This window comes from Gymnoscopelus microlampas, assembly GCF_963454915.1.
Source record: "Gymnoscopelus microlampas genome assembly, chromosome: 14".
Taxonomy (NCBI): domain Eukaryota; kingdom Metazoa; phylum Chordata; class Actinopteri; order Myctophiformes; family Myctophidae; genus Gymnoscopelus; species Gymnoscopelus microlampas.
This window is the reverse complement of record NC_139951.1, coordinates 5,913,760-5,935,663: the sequence shown is the minus strand read 5'-3', so window position 1 is coordinate 5,935,663 and position 21,904 is coordinate 5,913,760. Positions and strand designations below refer to the sequence as shown.

General features: G+C 39.3%; 1 protein-coding gene across 1 annotated transcript; it reads left to right on the top strand.

The window, feature by feature from the left end:
- Nucleotides 1–4,339: 4,339 nt before the first annotated feature.
- On the top strand, nucleotides 4,340–17,180 carry LOC311060326 (uncharacterized protein). Its single transcript, XM_084078470.1, has 4 exons — nucleotides 4,340–4,440; nucleotides 7,265–7,374; nucleotides 12,940–13,079; nucleotides 15,063–17,180. The coding sequence occupies exons 2-4, from the start codon at nucleotides 7,265–7,267 to the stop codon at nucleotides 15,494–15,496; spliced, it is 684 nt and encodes a 227-aa protein (XP_083934596.1). The 5' UTR covers nucleotides 4,340–4,440; the 3' UTR covers nucleotides 15,497–17,180.
- The last annotated feature ends 4,724 nt before the right edge of the window (nucleotides 17,181–21,904 follow it).

Sequence of the window (21,904 nt, the reverse complement as noted above, 5' to 3'; positions counted from 1 at the left end):
AGAGAGAGAGAGAGAGAGAGAGAGAGAGAGAGAGAGAGAGAGAGAGAGAGAGAGAGAGAGAGAGAGAGAGAGAGAGAGAGAGAGAGAGAGAGAGAGAGAGAGAGAGAGAGAGAGAGAGAGAGAGAGAGAGAGAGAGAGAGAGAGAGAGAGATATAGATATAGATATAGATAGATAGATAGATAGATAGATAGATAGATAGATAGATAGATAGAAACGGAATAGATTGAAGAGAGAGAGACATGAAAACGGAATAGATTGAAGATAGAAACGGAATAGATTGAAGAGAGAGAGAGCCATGGAAACGGAATAGATTGAGTCATGTTTTTTGCAATTCAACTTAAATGAGTCTGCATCAAGTGAGGCTTGAACCGGCAACCTTGCGGTCGTGAGGCACTCTTAGGTAGCTGCAACACCACCTATAGTGCTATAGCTTTGTCCAGGCTGATATTGTCTGTTGAGGATCACAAACTCTTGCCTTCTGTCATGACCCAAGCCCCTGTTTCACTAACACTAAGATCACTCGTTCACAAACCATTTACCATTGAAGAAATTTTAAATCTCCTCAGAACCAAAACTAGTGAAAGTAGCCGATCTACAAGCTCACAAACCATTAAAAGTTGTCAGATTGTACATCGGCTATTTTCACAATGAAGTATGTTATACATTGAAAAAAAAAATACTCTCATTGCTATCTGAAAAGTTGTGAGATTGTATATCAGCTATTTTCACAATGTAATATGTAAAAAACACTCAATTAAGTATTTCATGTTATCTTTAACAATTGCAAATGTATTCATTGATAGTCATGTTGTGTGAAATGCAACTTAGATGAAGTCTGCACCAAGTGAGGCTTGAACCTGTGACCTTGAGGTTGTGAGACATACACTTAAGCGGGACGCTATTGGACCAACAGACAAACCTCTGAAAAAAGAGATCACCCTGATCATACAGTTTCACGCAAATAGCTGAAAAATCCTGGGTTTAAGTGTTTTTCAAACTGCTCAAGATTGCGGACAATCTAAGGGCGGTGCTTACTGGTCAACGTGATAGATGTGTTCCTCATTAGTCAAGGCACATGTGTAAGCAGGTCTAATGGCTGTCGGCCAAACGAGGCATGACTTTTGCCTGTTTAAAGTTTCAATTTTCAAAAAATTGCTATAGCGCCCCCGTTTGACCAATTGGAGTAAGATTGGTTTCAGTGATATTTGGAATGGCCCTTTACATTTCTGCAAAGTTTCAAAGAATGGTAAGTCTGCATGTATGTGTTAGGGGCAGATGAATAATTGTCATAAAACTGCAATATTCATTGGCTCATTAAAGCTTCATTTTTTCACTAATGGAAGATATTTTGCAAACGTTTTTTGGTATAGGTCCAAAGTTCATGTGTAAAAAGTTTCGTGCAGATTACTCAAAAATCCCAGGAGGAGATAGGTTTTAACTGTTTTTCATATAATTCGAAATGGTGGGAGATCTAAGGGTCAGAGGTCAAAAGTCAGAGCGTGAAAGTTGTTCATCATGAGGAGACGCATGTGTGTATTGAAGTTTTATGGCTGTAGGTAAAACAGGGCATGAGTTGTACCTGTTCAAAGTTGGCATTTTCAACTGAGTGCTATAGCGCCACCTTTTGACGAAAGATTGTGAGATTTATTTTTTGATCGTTTTTCATGACCATCTATCATATGGCCGAGTTTCATAAAAAGCATATGCACGGTTCAGCCAGAACTGGCAAAAACGGCAGAAGAAGAAGAAGAAATGGAATAATGCGAATAACAATACGGGTCCATGCTGGAAGCCTGGCCCCGTAATTAACGTAATGGTATTAACTGGTTACAAATGTCTTGACAGTTACCGGTTCAACGGTTAACCATGAATATTGTTGTTATTTTTTTGTTTACATAGGCCTGTGGCCCCCGACCTCAATTAATTTAACAATTTTGGCTCCCTGTCTAATCTAGTTGATTGAATACCCCTGTTTTACCCCCTGTCCGTCCGTCCGTGTGTCCGTCCGTCATTCGATCTGTCTGTGTACAGCTAATCTCCGGCACCGTTGGCTTGCTCGCAGCCAAACTGTGCACACACAGTCCCTGGATACCAGAGCAGAACCTCTGCCCCACATTTTTCACAGGGGCCTGTTATAGCGCCACCAGGAGGCCGATTTGTGCAAAACACATTTTTTGACAGTACTCCTACAGATTTTGTCCAAAAATCCCGCAAATCGGTACACAGTATCTCTATAGTCATTAAACGAAACGAGAGTTTCAGATTTCTCATATTCCATCCTGATTGGCTAAAAATGTCTTCCAAAGTTTGCAGGAGTGCTCCGTTTTGAACAAAATGCCTCAAATCATGAACACAGCATGCAATTTCCGTGAAATTTTGCACACACATTCCCATTAGGCCAAGGAAGAACTACCATTTGAATTTTCAAATCAGCCTCATGGTGGCGCTATAACAGGCCGATTCGTGTTTTTACCTGTAATTGCACCGATCTGTGTAAAACTTTGTATGCACACTCCCTATTGGTCAAGGAAAAACCTTTGCCCTGCATTTTTCACATCTGCCTTTTATAGCGCCACCAGGAGGCCGACTTATGTAAAACATTTTTTTTTATACTACTCCTTCCAATTTTATCCAAATTTCACGCAAATCGGTACACATGATCTCTATAGTCACGTGATCACGACGGATGTGTTTGATTTTTCATATTCCATACTGATTGGCAAAGATTGACATCTACAGTTTTCATTATTGGCTTGTTTTGAACAAAATTCCGCAAATCATGAACGCACCGTCCAATTGCGCTAAAACTTTACACGCACATTCACACTATGTTGAGGAACAAATGCTACCCTTTTAACATTGGCCTGTTATTGCGCCACCAACAGGTCTAATTTAGCGAAACACATGTTTTTAACAAAATGCCTCAAATCATGAATGCAGTCAGTGTCCGATTGTCGTGCAAGGCCTAAGAAGAAATGGCACCCTTTTCACGTTGGCCTATTATAGCGCCACCAGGAGGCCACAATAGCCTACCTGACCTGGCGGAGACCTGTGCTCCGAGGAGCACTTTTTCTAGTTTGTGTATAAGCCCATAGCGTGTCACTTCATGCCACAATATGAGCTTGTAGATCAGCTATTCTTGAAAAATATTTTTTTTAAACATTTTTAACTTAAATCTTTGCTTCTGTGGGTCCCTGGCACGAATCATTTTCAGATGGGGGTCCGCGGCCAAATACATATCAATTTGGGGGGTCCTTTGAGGGTTCGAGAACCACCTATCCTATTACCATTCCTCAACCCCCCACCTCCAGTGGTTTACCAAGTAATCAAATGTTTTACTTAAGTAAAAGTATCAATACTGCAATGTAGAAATACTCCGTTACAAGTAAAAGTACAAAAGTGTGTATTAAAATGTACTTAAAGTATTAAAGTACCAAAAGTAAAAGTACTCATTATACAAAATGTCCCATTTAAAGTTTTCAAATGTATGAACATCTTTTGAAAATAGTCGATCTGCAAGCTCACAATGCGTCACATCGCGACGCATTGTGAGTTGTAGATCGTCTATTTTCAAATGGGCGAAATGTATAGGGCTTTTTTTTTTATAATAATCAACATCTATAAAGTAACTAGTAACTAAAGTTTTCAAATAATTGTAGTGGAGTAAAAGTACATTTGCCTCTGAGATGTAGTGGAGTAGTGAAAGTATTGGAAATTGGAAATACTCAAGTAAAGTGCAAATACCTAGAAACGTATTCTCTCTGTATCTATTGCAACATCTGGTGTTGTTATCGATGTAAAGCAGTGTAATGTATTCTATGCCAATACTGATTAATTTAGTACAATGGACCACAATGGAATGGAGCCCATGGCTTATCCTTTTAACATATAGGCCTATGTTTGGGCTGTACTGCTGTACTGTTATCAAACTTGTTAATACATTATTCAATCAATCCATCAATCAATCAATGGCCAATGTTGGTGAGTTAATTAACAAATACAATAGGGTGCCTACGGATGCATGCTTGGACCCCTAATTATTATAAAAAAGAGAATAATTATATGTTATTATATATTTGTTGGAAAAGTGTTTCTATGATAATTATGTCAGAATGTGAATGCTAATATTTCAGTAGAATAGCTGGTTGGATATATTATGCTTTGTTAAAATAATGTTTGTTTTAGTTTGGATGATGATAGAAAACAAGCACCGTTTTCTGTTTTAGCATAGTGATGTAGATGAGGATGCCCATATTTGGACATGAAGGAGGATGTGGCCACAACTTATTTTCCTATAAAAAACTTCCTCCTCTCTCCTCTCCTCTCACTTCATCTCATCTCTCCTGGCTCTCCTCCTGCCTGTATCTCTCTCTCCCATCTCTCCTCCTGCCTGCCTTTCTCTGATTCTCTCAGTGGGAAGAGGACAGCTTTGTCACAAGGTGAGTTGAGTTTACGCTCCATTCTACGGAACATTCATTTACTGACAAACAAACAGTGGTAGAAAAAGTACTTAAATGTTTTACTTAAGTAAAAGTATCAATACTGCAATGTAGAAATACTTGTTTGGAATTGAAAATGTACTTGTAAAAGTATTTGCATCAAAATGTACTTAAAGTACCAAAAGTAAAAGTACTCATTATACAAAATGTCCCATTTAAAGTTTTCAAATGTATACAAATCATTTGAAAATAGCAGATCTACAAGCTCACAATGAATGCGTCGCACCTCGCCACATTGTGAGCTTGTAGATCGGCTATTTTCAAATGGCCGAAATGTATATAGGGCTGAAGTGGTTAATGTATGTTTTGTAATAATAATCCAAATCTACAAAGTAACTAGTAACTAAAGTTTTTTAAATCATTGTAGTGGAGTAGAAGTAAAAGTACTGCAAATTGGAAGTACTCCAGTAAAGCAAAAAATACCTCTAAATTGTACTTAAGTACAGCACTTGAGTACATGTACTTAGTTACTTTACACCACTGATCCTACACCGTTAGTGACACAGTGTGGACATTGAGGTTCATACTGTATCAACTCTATGAATAGTTGTCACCAGTGGTGGGAAGTAACTAAGTACAATTTTGAGGTATTTGTACTTTACTTGAGTATTTCCAATACTTTTACTTCTACTCCACTACATTTCAGAGGTAAATATTGTACTTTTACTCCACTACAATTATTTGAAAACTTTAGTTACTAGTTACTTCTCAGATATGAATTATGACATTATGAAGTATACATTAACCACTTTAGCCCTATTTTATACCTAGGCTATTTTCAAATATTTAGTATTTTTACTTTTGGTACTTTAAGTACATTTTGATGCCAATACTTTTGTACTTTTACTCAAGTAAATTTTGAATTCCGGACTTTTACTTGTAACAGAGTATTTTTATATTGCAGTATTGCTACTTTTACTTAAGTAAAGAATTTGAGTACTTTTTCCACCACTAGTTTTCACCAGATCTTTTCTTATTGTTTGTTTGTCACACCCCAGTGTGGAAAGACCTTTAGGGTCAAAGTAGCCACACACCATCCCACTCACACAGAGAAGGTGAGTATCTGCTGATAATTATGCAGAAACCATAAATGACTAGACCCTGTAAATCAGGTTTTCATATGTTTGTCTATACGGTCCCATGAACATACAATGAGAACTTGGCTCTTTTTCCTTATTTTGCAAAGCTACTACCATGTACACCAGGGGTACTCAAATACAAATCTTAAAGGTCCACAAAGACAATGTTCAATAAGTCAAAGGTTTGGTCGGTCAAGCCACGCATATACTCATGTATATTAGTCCATGAGCCAGAGCCCCAAAATTGAGCAATGATTATCGAAGGAGTGGGCAAAACCAAACCTATATTAAATTGTTCATAGGGTCAATACGAATAAATACATATATGATAACCTTTGCACAGGAGCAGCTTTTTCATGGTTATTACACATTTTGTTATTTTCCCCATACGTACATGACAGGTGAAAAAAAGGTTTTTAACGAGGGAATATTCAATATCTGGCTCACTTTTGGGGCTCTGGCTCATGGACTAAATGCCTAATTTGTATATTTAAATATACAATTTTAGAAAACTTGTAATACGATAAATCATTGTCTTCATGTAAGTAATCAACTCAGGAAGTTTCATTATGATAACTCTTTTTTAAATGTTGTCATTTTTTCACCTGTCATGTACGTATGGGGAAAATAACAAAATGTGTGATAAATATGAAAAAGCTACTCCTATGGAAAGGTTATCATATATTTATTTACTCGTATTGACCCTATGAACAATTTAATATAGGTATGGTTTTGCCCACTCTTTCGATAATGAAATCTTGTCTGGCTCATGGACTATATGCCTATATTTATATATCTGCAACTAACGTATATGACTGTTGCGTAGTGTTGTATTGAATTTTGTTTTTTATTTTGTATTTATTTCCTTATTATCAGTGGTGTAAAAAGTACTCAAATATTTTACTTAAGTAAAAGTATCAATACTGCAATGTAGAAGTACTCACAAGTAAATGTCTGGAATTAAAAATGTACTTGAGTAAAAGTACAAAAGTATTGGTATCAAAATGTACTTAAAGTACCAAAAGTAAAAGGTACTAAAATGTTTGAAAATAGCAGATCTACAAGCTCACAGCCGCCACGCGGTGTGACGCGTTGTGAGCTTGTAGATCGGCTATTTTGAAATAGCCTAGGTATAAAATAGCGCTAAAGTGTTGTTATATTTTATAATGTAATCATTTATATCTGCAAAGTAACTAGTAACTAAAGTTTTCAAATAATTGTTGTGGAGTAAAAGCACAGCATTTGCCTCAGATGTAGTGGAGTATAAGTAAAAGTATTGGAAATTGGAATTACTCAAGTAAAGTACAAATACCTCAACATTGTACTTAAGTACAATACTTAAGTAAATGTACTTAGTTACTTTCCACCATTGCTTATTATCCTACTGCCTTTTTTATGTGCTGTTTTTGTTTAGTCGTTAATTATGCTGCTGCAACGTCTAAAGAAGCCAAACATAAATAAGTACCATTCTTATATACCTGTACACAAGATTTAAAGACCACCTTGTACTGAGCTTTATCAGTGGTGTCAGTCTGCAGTGGACTCATCCACTGTCAAAACTAAATGCACTGTGAATGTTCATTCCATCACAACGTTGTTGCTCAAATCGTCAGCCAGTATTTCAGTTTTACACTGTGAAATCCTGAGTGTTCATCACAGATAATGTCTATGTACTCTGTGTGCAGATGGTTGCATGGTGGATAGTGCTGGCCCTTGCTGTCTTCATGTCATCTGACAAAGGAGATGCTATCAGCCAGGATCTTCAGACGAGGGTTGTTAAAGATATCAAAACCAAGTGAGTACACTGCTGCATGCTGACTCTCTCTCTCTCTGACTCTAAGCATCTACTATTTCATCCATGTCGGGTGGAAACCTTGTATGTCCAAAACAATTACTTTTCAGGAAATGCAAAAAAAAGAAAAACTAGAAAAAGTGCTCCTCGGAGCACAGGTCTCCGCCAGGTCAGGTAGGTTATTGTGGTGTCCTGGTGCCGTTATAATAGGCCAATGTGAAAAGTGTGCCATTTCTACTTAGGCCTTGCACAGCAATTGGACACTGCATTCATGATTTGAGGCATTTTGTTAAAAAAAATGAGTAACAGGCCAATGTTAAGAGGGTGGCATTTGTTCCTCAACATAGTGTGAATGTGCGTGCAAAGTGTGACCACAATCGGACGCTGCGTTCATGATTTGCGGAATTTTGTTCAAAACAAGCCACTACTGCAACTTTAGATGTCAGTCTTAGCCAATCAGGATGGAATATGAAAAATCAAACACATCCGTCTTAATCACATGACTAGAGATCATGTGTACCGATTTGCGTGAAATTTGGACAAAATCTGATGGAGTAATATAAAAGTTTTTTACATAAGTCGGCCTCCTGGTGGCGCTATAAAAGGCAGATGTGAAAAATGCAGGGCAAAGGTTTTTCCTTGACCTCTAGAGAGTGCGCATACAAAGTTTTACACATACCGGTGCAGTTTTAGGTAAAAACACGAATCGGCCTGTTATAGCGCCACCATGAGGCTGATTTGGCATTTCTTCCAAGGCATTGTGGAAATATGTGTGCAAAATTTCAGGGAAATTGCATGCTGTGTTCATGATTTGAGGTATTTTGTTCAAAACGGAGCACTCCTGCAAACTTTGGAAGCCATTTTTAGCCAATCAGGATGGGATATGAAAAATCTGAATGACCAGTTTTGTTTAATGACTATAGAGATACTGGGTACCGATTTGCGGATTTTTTGGACAAAATCTGTAGGAGTACTGCCAAAAAATATGTTTTGCACAAATTGGCCTCCTGGTGGCGCTATAAAAGGCCCATGTGAAAAATTTGGGGCAGAGGTTCTGCTGTGGCATCCAGGGAGTGTGTGTGCTCAGTTTTGCTGCAATCAAGCCAACGGTGCCGGAGATTAGCTGTACACAGACAGAATGACACACACACAGACGGACGGACGGACGGACGGACGGACGGACGGACAGGGGGCAAAACATACTCTCTCGCCACGCCTTTCGGCCTGGCGGAGACAATAACCTGTGTTCCAATGGATCCAATGTAATTCTTCTGTAATCACAAGCTCTTGTTGATACTTTTCATTGGTTCAACATTTATAAAACCCATACACTTGACTTTAAGTTTTACACTTATTGTCTCCGCCAGGCCGAAAGGCATGGCGAGAGAGTATGTTTTGCCCCCGTCCGTCCGTCCGTCCGTCCGTCCGTCCGTCCGTGTGTGTCATTCTGTCTGTGTACAGCTAATCTCCGGCACCGTTGGCTTGATCGCAGCGAAACTGTGCGCACACACACTCCCTGGATGCCAATTCAGAACCTCTGCCCAACATTTTTCACATGGGCCTTTTATAGCGCCACCAGCAGGCCGATTTTTGCAAAACCATTTTTTTGACAGTACTCCTACAGAATGTGTCCAAAAATCCCACACATCGGTACACAGTATCTCTATAGTCATTAAACAAAACTAGTATTTCAGATTTTTCATATTGCATCCTGATTGGCTAAAATTGGCTTCCAAAGTTTGCAGGAGTACTCCGTTTTGAACAAAATGCCTCAAATCATGAACACAGCATGCAATTTCCATGAATTTTTGCACACACATTCCCATTAGGCCGAGGAAGAAATTGCCACTTACAATGTGTCAAAATAGCCTTATGGTGGCGCTATAACAGGCCGATTTGTGTTTTTACCTACAGTATAACTGCACCGAAACTTTGTATGCACACTCTCTAGAGGCCAAGGAAAAACCTTTTGCCCTGCATTTTTCACATTTGTCTTGTATAGCGCCACCAGGAGGCCGACTTATGTAAAACACATGTTTGGATATTAAGCCTAAAGATGTTATCCAAATTTCACGCAAATCGGTACACATGATCTCTATAGTCATGTGATCTAGACGGATCAGTTAGATTGACATCTAAAGTTTGCAGGAGTGGCCTGTTTTGAACAAAATGCCGCAAATCATGAACGCACGTCCGATTGCGGTGAAACTTTGCACGCATATTTGCACTATGTTGAGAAACAAATGCCACCCTTCTAACATGGCCTATTATAGCACCACCAGGAGGCCGATTTTTGCAACACTTTTTTTTTTAATATTACTCATACAAATTGTGTCCAAACATCATGCAAATCGGTACACATTATCTCTATAGTCAAGTGATCAAGATGGTTCCGTCCACTTTTTCATATTCCACCGTGACTGGCGAATTCTGAACATTGCTGGCCCACAACAACCTACAACCTACCTGACCTGGCGGAGACCTGTGCTCCGAGGAGCACTTTTTCAATTTTTTTGAATGCTTTTAAAAGGTTTGAAGACTTTCCAAAACATTAAGAAAAATAACAGATCTGCAAGGTCATAATGCCTCACATCACACTGCGTGCTTGTAGATAAATGAATGCCATATGAGAAGTTGTCAAAACATCTTATGAAAAATAAAATAATAAAATGAATTGGCATCCAGGGAGTGTGTGTGCACAGTTTCGCTGCGATCATGCCAACCGTGCGGGGGATTAGCAGTTCACGGACGGACGGACGGACGGACGGACGGACGGACGGACGGACGGACGGACGGACGCACGGACGCACGCACGCACGCACGCACGCACGCACGCACGCACGCACGCACGCACGCACGCGCACGCACACACACACACACACACACACACACACACACACACACACACACACACACACACACACACACACACACACACACACACACACACACACACACACACAGGGTGCAAAACATACTCTCTCAAAGATGAAATATGGAGATACAAGTTGCCGGTATTTGTACAGAACATAAATTGATGTGTTTTCCACATCTGTATCTGGTAACAGACCGCCAACAGACAGTGCCAAATTTCCAAAATCACAGATGCACTCTAGCTGTTCTTCACTATGTTTTCAGGATGGACATTTAACACAGGCTGTTGAAATGCCGGATTGAAATGTTTGTTTCACAGTGGAATATGATTTTACCACCTTGTTTTTTACAACTATCATCCGCTGGACCATGTCATTACCTTCAAATGTGCATTTTGATGTTGGAAAATAGATTACAAATATATAATAATAATAATAATAATAATAATAATAATAATAAGGGTAATAATAATAATAATAATAATACTAGAAAATAGTGTTCCTAAAGAAACAATGTGGGCTCGCTTCAAAGGCAAAAAATAGTAGTTATAAAAAGTACACATTCAGTTTGACTTGGTATCTCTGTCTGTGTGTCTTTGTGTGTGGGCGCAGACTTGCCTCCGGTTGTTCAGATTGGGAGCACCCGTTATCATTCTCTTAATTGTCATTAGTTACACACCTGCATGCAGAGCTGACAGTAGTAAGGGATGGAGGGGTATATGGGGTAGGAGTGACGGGTGTGGGGTGCTCCCCCTGGCTCCAGTGAGCTTAGATTAGCTCTTTCTGATGGTTTACAGTGTGTGCGTGCGTGCATGCGTGCGTGAGAGGGGGGGGGGGGGGGGGGGGGGGGGGGGGGTTGTGTGGGGTTATGTTGACCAATACACACCCTCAGTGTTACATTTTTTTACTTGGATTATTATCACAGAACGTATGTAGTGGAGAATTCATGTCTCCATGTATGTCACAGCAACATAAGGAGGAGTAGTTAGAGTAAGGATACATGAAGAGTAAATGAGCCAAACTAAAGTAAATGTTCAGAAGTGTAATTGTTTTGACTATAACAACAACAAATGGTTTCCATCTCATCTGGGAAGAAGGCCATGAAGTGGAGTGAAGAAATATATTGCAGGAGATTGATCATACCCAAGAGACGGATAGAGTTATGCATCAGATAACCGTGACATTGCAGACAGACAGGGGAGGAAAAGTATCAATACCACAATGCAGAAATACTCTGTTCCAAGTTAAAGTCCAGTGTTCAAAATGTACTTGAGTAAAAGCACAAAAGTATTGGTATTAAAATATACTTAAAGTACCAAAAGTAAAAGTACTAAAATATTTGAAAATAGCAGATTTACAAGCTCACAACGTCTCGCTATGTGACGTGTTGTGAGCTTTTAGATCGGCTATTTTCAAATAGCCTCGGTATAAAATAAGGCTAAAGTGGTTCATGTTTGTTTTGTAATATAATAATTTATATCTGCAAAGTAATTAGTAACTAAAGTTTTCAAATAATTGTAGTGGAGTAAAAGTACAATATTTGCCTCTGAAATGTAGTAGAGAGTAAAAGTACTGAAAACTGGAAATACTCCAGTAAAGTAAAAAATACCTCAGAATTGTACTGTAGTACTTAAGTACTGTACTTAAGTAAATGCACTTATACCATACTTTATACCATGCAAGTCGCCATGATTTAGCAGAATATGGTGCCGTACAGAGCAAACAACAATGACTTGCAGACAATATTAAGAACATAACAGGATGTGTCCTAATAATTAAGGAATGCATGTGGAGCAAGAGAAGACCCTTGGGAATATGATAAGGCCTGGTAGTCATGCTAGCAGGAGAAAGGAGGGGGCGAGACCTCAACAGAAAGTAGTGTCACACAAATATTGATGTGTGAACAGTGAGATTCAGAATTTCACCATTGCTATGCTTATGCTATGCTACGTGTAACCTAACTTTGCCTGAAATAAAGCTATATTGAAGATCCATCACGATTGGTCTCAGAGCTTTCTACCAGTGAACAGATCCCTGCCATAGTAGTGTATATCTGTCGGTCATTTAATGTCTCCATGAATTGAGTACGAGAGGACCCCAATTGAAACAAGCCATTGCGGCTTGTCTGGGCTTTTCAATCCTATTTAGTTGACCTTGTATTGTGAACTGTACTTCCATGTGCTTTTTTCTCTGCAAACTTCTAAATAAAGTATTCAATCAATCAATCAAATGCCACTCTTACATTAAACAATGAAGACTATTTTATCCTGTGTCTATTCAAATGTAGCAGATGCATAATGAAGCAACACTTGTCGATCTGGTATTTTCAAAAGATTTGACACATTTTGAAAAGGTTTGAATACGTGTGAAATGGGACATTCTGCATAATTTTCGCAACGTGAGACGTTGTGAGCTTGTAGATCTGCTATGTTCACATCATTTATCAGTGGAACCGAGTAAAATAAATGGAATGCCTCAACTCCAATAATTCCAAGTGCTTGTTAGGGTGGGGGATCCCCAGTTCAAATATGATTCTTTTGTGGGGTCGCGGCCTGAAAAGATTGAGAACCACCTAAGTAATAGTACTTCTTTTATTGCAAGTGGGACAGTTTTGAAGTGTCTTCATGCTACTGTTTAGTATGTTAAGTTAATTGAATTGTACGTCCATAAATGTGCTTATGATTTGTTTCACCAGGTATGGGGTGAATGTCATGTTCTCCGTGGCTGTAAACATTCCTTTGAACAACAATGGGCTGCCTGACCTCGCCAGGGTCATCAGAGAAGATCCCCCGGCCAATGTCAAGAGCATGATAAACCGTGGAGACCCCTACGAAGGTTTGATTTAATTTTGATTTATTTATTAGATCCCCATTAGCTTACTGTACTGTCACAGCAGCTACTATTCCTGGGGTCTCAACCATCATCATCAACAACAACACATTTTATGTCAATTACTCAATTCATAACATTCATACATACAACAGACTCATCACAAATTACAGTACAACACAAAGACACTAACTCATAACCTGTCTAATACATTCGATAGCTTTATATTACATTTTAAGCTTCAACATAATTGATTAGTAACTCAACCTTAAATGTCAAAATAAATATTATAGTGGGACCTGGGCTCTATTTCACGAAAGCGGAATTAAATTATCCTGGTTTAAAAGGCAAATCCAGGTTTGACAAGCCTGCGCTGTTCAGCCTGGTTTATTCAGTTCCACGAACGCCAAGCCGGGCTGAGAAGGAGTGACTTTGTCAAGCCAGGATCGTTAAACCAGGCTGAATGTGAGTTCACCTATTCCTATAAAAGACCATGAAAGCCGATAGCAGAATCCTTGAACTTGACCAATCATGGAGCCCAAAACCAGAGTGGCGTTCTTCTCTGTGGCTGAACAGCAGCACTGCAGCAGCTCATGGAATCATACAAGGAAGTAAAATGTATCATAAGCAAGAAAGGAAACACGGCCGCAATAAATATAGATCCAGGGAGAAAGCGAATTAGCAAATTAAATGCAAAAGTATGAGTAAAAAAGTAAAAATATTTATATACAAGTCCATAAATATATAATTCAATTAGGCTTAAACATGAGGAGTTTATGTGAATATTGGAATTATAATTATAAACACTTAGAATAATTTTCTAATTTCTAATTTCAAAAATCGAAGATCTACGAGTGAAAAGCTTCCCTTTTGGCGGCCGGGGGTCCCCGGTCCACGGGGGTCAACGGGGGTTCGGGAGTACCCGGGCCCCCGTGTACTCCCGGACCCCCGTTGACCCCCGATGGGGGGCCAGGGGTCCACGGGGTCCCCGGCCACCACTGGGACCCCCGTGGACCCCCGGCCGCCATAAGACAATTTTTTTCCGAGCTTGTAGATCTTCGATTTTCGCATAAGAATTGAATAAGTGTGGAAAAACTCATTGGTTTACGATTGGAGTCATTGGACTAACAGCTATTTCACAAAAACCTGAAGAACAACGCACTGGATTAATAAAGCTTGGCTGTTAGCCTGGTCCGGACCAGGCTAACTTCACAGCTAAATTGCCATGGTAACTAAGGCAGGATTGCTTCAATTTTCTTTCGTGAAACTGGATCATGGATAAACATATCCAGGTTTACTGGCTAAGTTAATCTGCCGAGCTAACTCAGCTTTCGTGAAACCGATTCCTGGATAATTTAAGCCAGGATAGCCGATTAAACCCGGTTTAAACCCGGTTTATCCCTAATCCAGGTTTCGTGAAATAGACCCCAGAGCCATTCAAGGAGAGTTAAGTCACCTCCGGCCAGGTCTTCTACATAGCCTTCTATTGGCAAACAGTGACCCTAAACCGGAAGTTTACGGAATGCATTGGAATCTATGGCCGTTTGTAACTATTTCCAGTGTACATGTACATGAACCACGTGACCGACACTGTTTCTGCCCCCTCAGTGGTGGAACTCTCTAATATAATTGGCTCCGAGTGGGATGTATAGCTCATATCCCCCTTTTTTTTGTACATTACTTCTTGTGTGAACAAATACAATTTCATGTTTTTCTTAAAACTCATAGTATTACTTTCAGAAATAAAATAAATAGGTAATGAATTCCATGCCACCATTGTTCTGTAATGAACTGTTCTTTGTTTAACATTCTTTGTTTGGAACATTAAGGGAACAAGAACCGACTCCCCTAATTTACTCAGCACTAATGACTGCCGAGTAAATTAATGATGTGTATCTAAGAACAATGATACCTTGTTATAGATTCTTTCTGGGGTATGTTTTTATCAAAAAACAGTAGTGAATAACGCCACCTACTTTTTATACACAGGTACCTGGGTTGTTGCCGCAACCGTCAAACCTGGGACCAGGACCAATCGTGCCGAACATGCAGAGTTCAGAGTTCTTTCCCGCTTAACCCAGCTCGAAACGAGGCCGGAGCGTAACTTCATAGTCGTATATACCCACGCATCACCCTGTAACGACTGGTGCACCAACGCCAATCAAGACCGCAACATCCTTCAGAAAGTCAGCACCCTCAAGAATTGGTCTAACTACGTCTTTGCGTTTGGTAAGGTCTTCCAGCCCAGAGGTCAGAACGCCATCTGCGAAACAACTTTGAGAAACTCCCTCATGTGCTTGGCTAATGCCAACAGTTTTGGCCTCGCCAACATATTCCGTTGTGACAAGCCTGCACAAGGAACTTTCACTTGCAGCAGTTGTAACGCCAGCGGGCAGGTGGCAGATCGGTGTGTGAGAAACTAAAGCAGTGGTGGATAGTCACTAAGTACATTTACTGAAGTATTGTACTTAGGTACTATTTTGAGGTGGTTTTACTTTACTGGAGTATTAACAATTTCCAATACCTCTACTTCTACTCCACTACATCTCAAGAGGCAAATATTATGCTTTTACTCCACTACAATTATTTGAAAACATTAGTTGCTAGTTACTTTGTAGATTATTATTACAAAGCATACATCAACCATCAACCCTATATAAACGCTATTTTTTAAAAGAGTTGTATGCATATTGAACTTGTTAAATGGGACATTCTGCATTTTGAGTACTTTTACTAGTGGTACTTAAAAGTATATTGTCATGCCAATACTTTTGTGCTTTTGCTCAAGTACATTTTGAATACAAGACTTTTACTTTCAACAGTAGAGTACTTCTTATATCACTGAACTAAACCATCACACCCACCCAAATGAGGACGATAATATAAAACAGCTTTTGTTAGCAATGTTAATCCTGATTAGTTTGGCGACATTACGGTTGTCAAACCAGAAGTAGGCTAGTGCATTATGTTTTGCTCGTCTTTCTCAATACTTCTCTGCCACGGGATTATGTTCTAAATCAGTGGTTCTCAAACTTTTCAGGCCGTGAGTCCCCAACATTATTTGAAGTGGGGAGCCCCCACCCTGACAAGCACTTGGAATAGGCTCTATGCACAGCAGCCATTTTGGAGATAAATTGGGCCTCTTCTTACTTCCTTCACAGGTGTTACCAATGATACTAATGAAGGCTCTGTTCCATTCTGGTCAAACAGAGTCAGGGTGTTGATACTGTGCATTTAAAAAGTAACTCTGAGAGTGTACAAATGGAACCAAATGGACCCGTTCCATGGTTATGGGGGTCCTTGAAATTAAAAGTTTGAGAACCACTGTGCTACATGAAATGGAACAAAGTCTTCATTAGTATCATTGGTAACACCTGTGAAGGATGTAAGAAGAGGCCCAATTTCTCTCCAAAATGGCTGCTGTGCATATAGCCTATTGTAGGAGTTGAGGCATTACATTTGGTTTGACTTGGTTCCACAGATAAATATACTGGACAATATGCAAGCTCATAACGTTATGAGCTTGCATATTTTCCAGAGCTTGTAGATCGGCGATTTTCAAAATAGTTGGCTCTTTCTTAGGTAATATTTGACAATTTGGCCAATGTTTTACCTTTATGTTATAGTATAGTGTGTTGATTATTTTAGAGGTATTAAAAGGGTCTTACATGTCCTTAAATTGTCTCTTCAGAAATGTGCAGATACCCTGTGTACACTTATACTGTATGTTGGTCTGTTTACTGTTGAGTGAGAAAACAATGTTGCACATTAAGCTAATCATCTGGGGACCCCTCTAAAATCATTTGAGCCCTCTAGGGGTCCCGACCCACAGGTTGAGAACCACTGAGATAGACAGTAGAACATTGACAGGAGCTATACAGGAGCATGTTTCTGGTATACATCAACGTTGTATCTCCATATTTCAACTGTTTATGTTTTTGTTTTTTCAATAAAATATTCCCTACTAAAAATGGTGGTGCGTCGCACTGTGACGCGTTGAGAGCCTGTATGTCGGCTATTTTTACTAGTTTAACATGTTTCATGTTTTAACCTGCATGTTTTCTGTATCGTCCTTGATAAATAAACCAAAGCATCAATAATCTGTCATTTTGTTTGTTTGTTTGATGATGTTATGCTTGTTGAGTTATGTTATTCACTGCAAAAATCTATAAATAGAATATTGAATTCAAAAAGATACAGAGGTACATTTATCTGCCAGTGCAGTAAGATAACACACACATATGTGTGTTATCTTGAGCTAGTAGAACTGTATTAAAAATAATAGGTCTTAAGTAAGCCTAGATATGTATTAGTATTTTAAGAATTATGTATATACAATATATATATATATATATATATATATATATATATATATATATATATATATATATATATATATATATATATATATATATATATATATATATATATATATATACATACACATCCACATTAGGCAGGATTTTCTTTTCCAAAAAGATTTAAAAAAAATGTATTCCAATTTTTATTAAGGCGAGAACAATGGGATCTATTATTTCATTGCAACTTTCCAGGAAAACAAAGCCTGCAGTTTCTATTAGCTTGGATTCCCCATCGATGATGTCACTGGTAGACGGGTTTCTGAACTGTCTACAGCCCTCCTCTGAGACACAGACTGATTAGAAAAAAATTGTATCATTTTATCATGAGCATTAGTGAGGACCTATTATATGAAGATATGTTGAAAAGTGGTGAAGTTGTCCTTTAACACTATGTGCATTGCTAGGTGGATGTTTATCCCCAATTCAATATGCCTGCACTATTTAAACACAACCTCTGCTTGATAATTGTCCCTGCGTCAGGCAGCAGAGACCAGTATCTGTGCTCCTATCTGTGCTCCTATCTCTCCTCATTCACCCTCGAGCAATTGAGTTCCATCTGCAGTCGTGGTCAAACCACTTAATACTGCAAAACAAACAGCCTGTGACAACATGCTGTGCACTAATAACATCCCAGACAATAATCATCGCATCTGATCATTTAATTATTCATAATCCCCAGATTGCATGCATTTATATTATCTACTTCTTTCTCTCTTCCTCTTTCAGTACAATCCCCCCATTTTATTTGCATAAACCTCTACTGGTTCCTTATCAGTTGATAGGTTGATAGATTAAAGCCTCACTATGTAACTTTTTGTAATGAATAACATATTTTCCAATCTGTATGGTAGAGAATGTTAATTCAATATTACTACAATTGGGGTGGTTGTACTTTGTTTCCCTATTCTTCTATTGAGACATTTCATTGATCAGTTACAACCTGATATGATAACTGCCATTGGGGTTTGTACTGCATTGTGACAATAATGATATTGTTGGTTCATGTATGAGAACAGACAGTGAAGCTGAAATGAAATGATAGACAGTAGAAGACATTACTATTACTTATTAGACTAGCAGTCCAGAGTCAAGGTCATTACACACCGGCGATTATGCGAATATACGCAACATTCGGATGCGGTCCCAATAAATAAAAGATGACTTTTCGCTACGCGAAACGGATGTGGAAGCTTGCATTGACTTTATAAGGTTTGAAAAAATATATATTATTCGCATGCCCCCGGTGTGTAAGGACCTTCGGACCCACATTTCCACCTAGTGTCCATCCGGGCTATGGCACCGTGATCGTAACTAGAGATGTACACCGATACCATTTTTAGCGGCGCTAGCCGAGCGGATATTAGCCCTCTATACCTGGCTTTTGCGTCAACGTTCTGATTGGTCAGGCTTGCCAAGGTTCTGATTGGTCAGGTCCGTCAACGTTCTGATTGGTCAGGCTCGCCAAGGTTCTGATTGGTCAGGTCCGTCAACGTTCTGATTGGTCAGGTCCGTCAACGTTCTGATTGGTCACTATTCATGACATCACTATGTTACTATTCATGACATCACTATGATGTCATGAATATAGAATTAGATGTCTATATAAACAATGACTAAATAAACAATGAGTAATAACTAGCTGGAAAGCCCACTGGAAGCCTTGAAATAAATTTACAGAGATTTAATATTGTTTCTCTAGTAGAAACACATATCTATGACAAAATATATCAAAGGCGCCGCTACCTTCACACAGGTGTGATTTTTTCCTTCCCGACAGTGGCATCAGTTCAGCAAAAGCAAAGGTATGGCAAGGTTAGGGTTGCAAACTCCCAGAGACTAAAATAAGGGACACCTATCCTTAACATTTTTGGGGGGTCAAACCCCCCAAAACCCCCCAAATGCATAGAAAACCATGCATTATACCTATAACACAATGGTCTTACACCTGCATTAGGCTACTATTCATGATATTTTTTTCTCTTTTTTTCTTTCTTCTGGAGCCAAGGTATGGCACCTTGCCAATTGACGCCCCTGCTTCCCGACACTGATTCCGATTACACTTTCAGATACAGGTCTGTAACTCTGAGAGTGTACAGATGGAACCAAATGGACCCATTTGTACACTCTCAGGGGGCCTTGACATTTAAAAGTTTGAGAACGACTGATCTTGGAAAAAATACTATATATATCAGAGGTTGCGTTAGTCAGGTAATTGCCGGTTTTGACCGAATCTTTATGACCAAGACCTCTGCTTTTCTCTTTGTGGCCATCTTTGAATACATATTTTTTAAAGCAAACATTTGTAAAACATGTTGTTCCAGGGACCCCCAAAAGCAAATATATGAGTTACAAATGTTCGCTTAAAGAACTTTTTTTTTTTTGTAGATTACTGCCCTACTTCGTCGTGCAAGAGTGTCACACAAAAGGAGTGAACATAATCGATGTACAAGTTTGCAATGTCTTGCAAACTTGTAGATCTGCTAGTTTTAATGGGCAGCAGACATTCAATATTTCGGCTCTATTTTCACAATATTACAGTCTTCTGTCACTTTTGCCCTGCCGTTTGGTGCCCCCCTGAGGTTGGTGCCCACTGCTGCAGGACCAGTGCTGCATCTCTCTCTCTCTCTCTCTCTCTCTCTCTCTCTCTCTCTCTCTCTCTCTCTCTCTCTCTCTCTCTCTCTCTCTCTCTCTCTCTCTCTCTCTCTCTCTCTCTCTCTCTCTCTCTCTCTCTCTCTCTCTCTCTCTCTCTCTCTCTCTCTCTCTCTCTCTCTCTCTCTCTCTCTCTCTCTCTCTCTCATCAAAGCTGCCCCCACCCTTGCCCTGTTCAAAGCCTCCCTCAAAACCCACCTTTTCAGACTCGCTTTCCCCGCCTAATTTAAATCTCCCTTTCTAACTTTTAGTCTTAGCTTAATGTTTTTTTCTTTGCTCAAGTTTTAGCCGTTTAATAATTTCCCTCCTAATACAGTTATTCATTGTCTCCGCCAGGCCGAAAGGCATGGCGAGAGTATGTTTTACCCCCTGTCCATCCGTGTGTCCGCCCAGAGGAAAGCATAATCCAAGTTTGAGCTCTCATCTCTGGCTCATTTGTTTCTTAAGCCATAAATGAGATAAATGTGAGGCAAAAAGGAGATTTCAGCTTATGGCTCCTGTTTCTCATCGTTTTCTCCTGAGAAATAAACTCAGTATGTCTCAGATGGAACCTCTGATGAGCCATACAGGATATCTCAAAAATGGCTTAAATGTTGCTCAATGTAGCAGCATTGTTGCATCTCAAATGTATGTTTCTCATTGTTTTCTCCTGAGAAATAGACCCAGTATGTCTCAGATGGAGCTCTGTTGAGCTATACAGGAGATATCAAAAATGGCTTAAATGTTGCTCAGTATAGCAGAATTGTTGCTTCTCAAATATAGCTCAGAGTGAGAGCTCAACATAATCTCATTTAGAGCTCTTTAATACTGAGATCGATCAAATCCCATAAGACTCAGATAGGCACCAGACCTTAATTATTCATAACATATCAAAAGTCTACCAAAGTCTGACCACTAGAAATGACTCAAAAGACTCCTTCATTTATTATTCATCATAGACAAATCATTTTGGTGATCCAATTAGCACATATCAATTATATAATAGTTAAGTCATTATAAGCATATTTATTCATATTTATGGGTGGCAGTGGCTCAGGGGTAGAGTGGCTCACTGTGGCTGGATGGTAACCACAAGGTTGCCAGTTCAAACCCGGTTTCACTGAACCTCTACAGTATATTGCTCCTGATGTGCTGGTTGGTGCATTGCATGGTTTCCGCCGCCATCGGTGTGTGAATGGGTGAATTGATGCACAATCTATGTAAAGTGCCTTTGATAAAGGCGCTATATAAATGCACCATTTACCATTTATGTTCAAATCTAAAAAAGTCCAATGTAATTGGACATTTCTCCTTTTTCCACAAGACAAAATGTCCAGTATCAGTGATTTAATTTCAGTTATTATTAACAATTTGTTAAAGCCTTCAGGATATCTCATTTGACACCAATAAGGAATTAATTCATTATTTCTGGGACTTACTATGAAATACAAATACAACAAGACCAGGAGACCTGGTTCTGCCAGACCCAGAATAAATTCCCTTTTATGCCCATGTATGGACGAAAGGGGGACAGACTTTTACGCCCATGTATGGACGAAAGGGGGACAGACCGTGTTATGCCCATGTAAGGACGAAAGGGACCGAGTTATGCCCATGTATGGACGAAAGGGGGACGGACAAAGCCTCATGTAGGCCGACCCCCTGGGTCTGGCAACAAAAACTGGGAAACCACGTGATAGATTATGAACGTTTGGGACAACGTTCATAATCCAAGAAATAGGTGACTAGTATCATAAACAATTAAAATGAATGCGATTCAACTTCCCTAGGCTCTACTAGGCCTAGGGAACCAGCTTAAAGTTGGGGTGCCTGCAACCTTAT

What these genes read in the sequence shown, in the direction of transcription:
- LOC311060326 (XM_084078470.1), top strand. Translation starts at nt 7,265, where the DNA reads ATGGTTGCATGGTGGATAGTGCTGGCCCTTGCTGTCTTCATGTCATCT. An exon ending in GTTAAAGATATCAAAACCAA is followed by an intron (nt 7,375 to 12,939) that starts GTGAGTACACTG and finishes TTGTTTCACCAG; the next exon opens with GTATGGGGTGAATGTCATGT. An exon ending in CCGTGGAGACCCCTACGAAG is followed by an intron (nt 13,080 to 15,062) that starts GTTTGATTTAAT and finishes TTTTATACACAG; the next exon opens with GTACCTGGGTTGTTGCCGCA.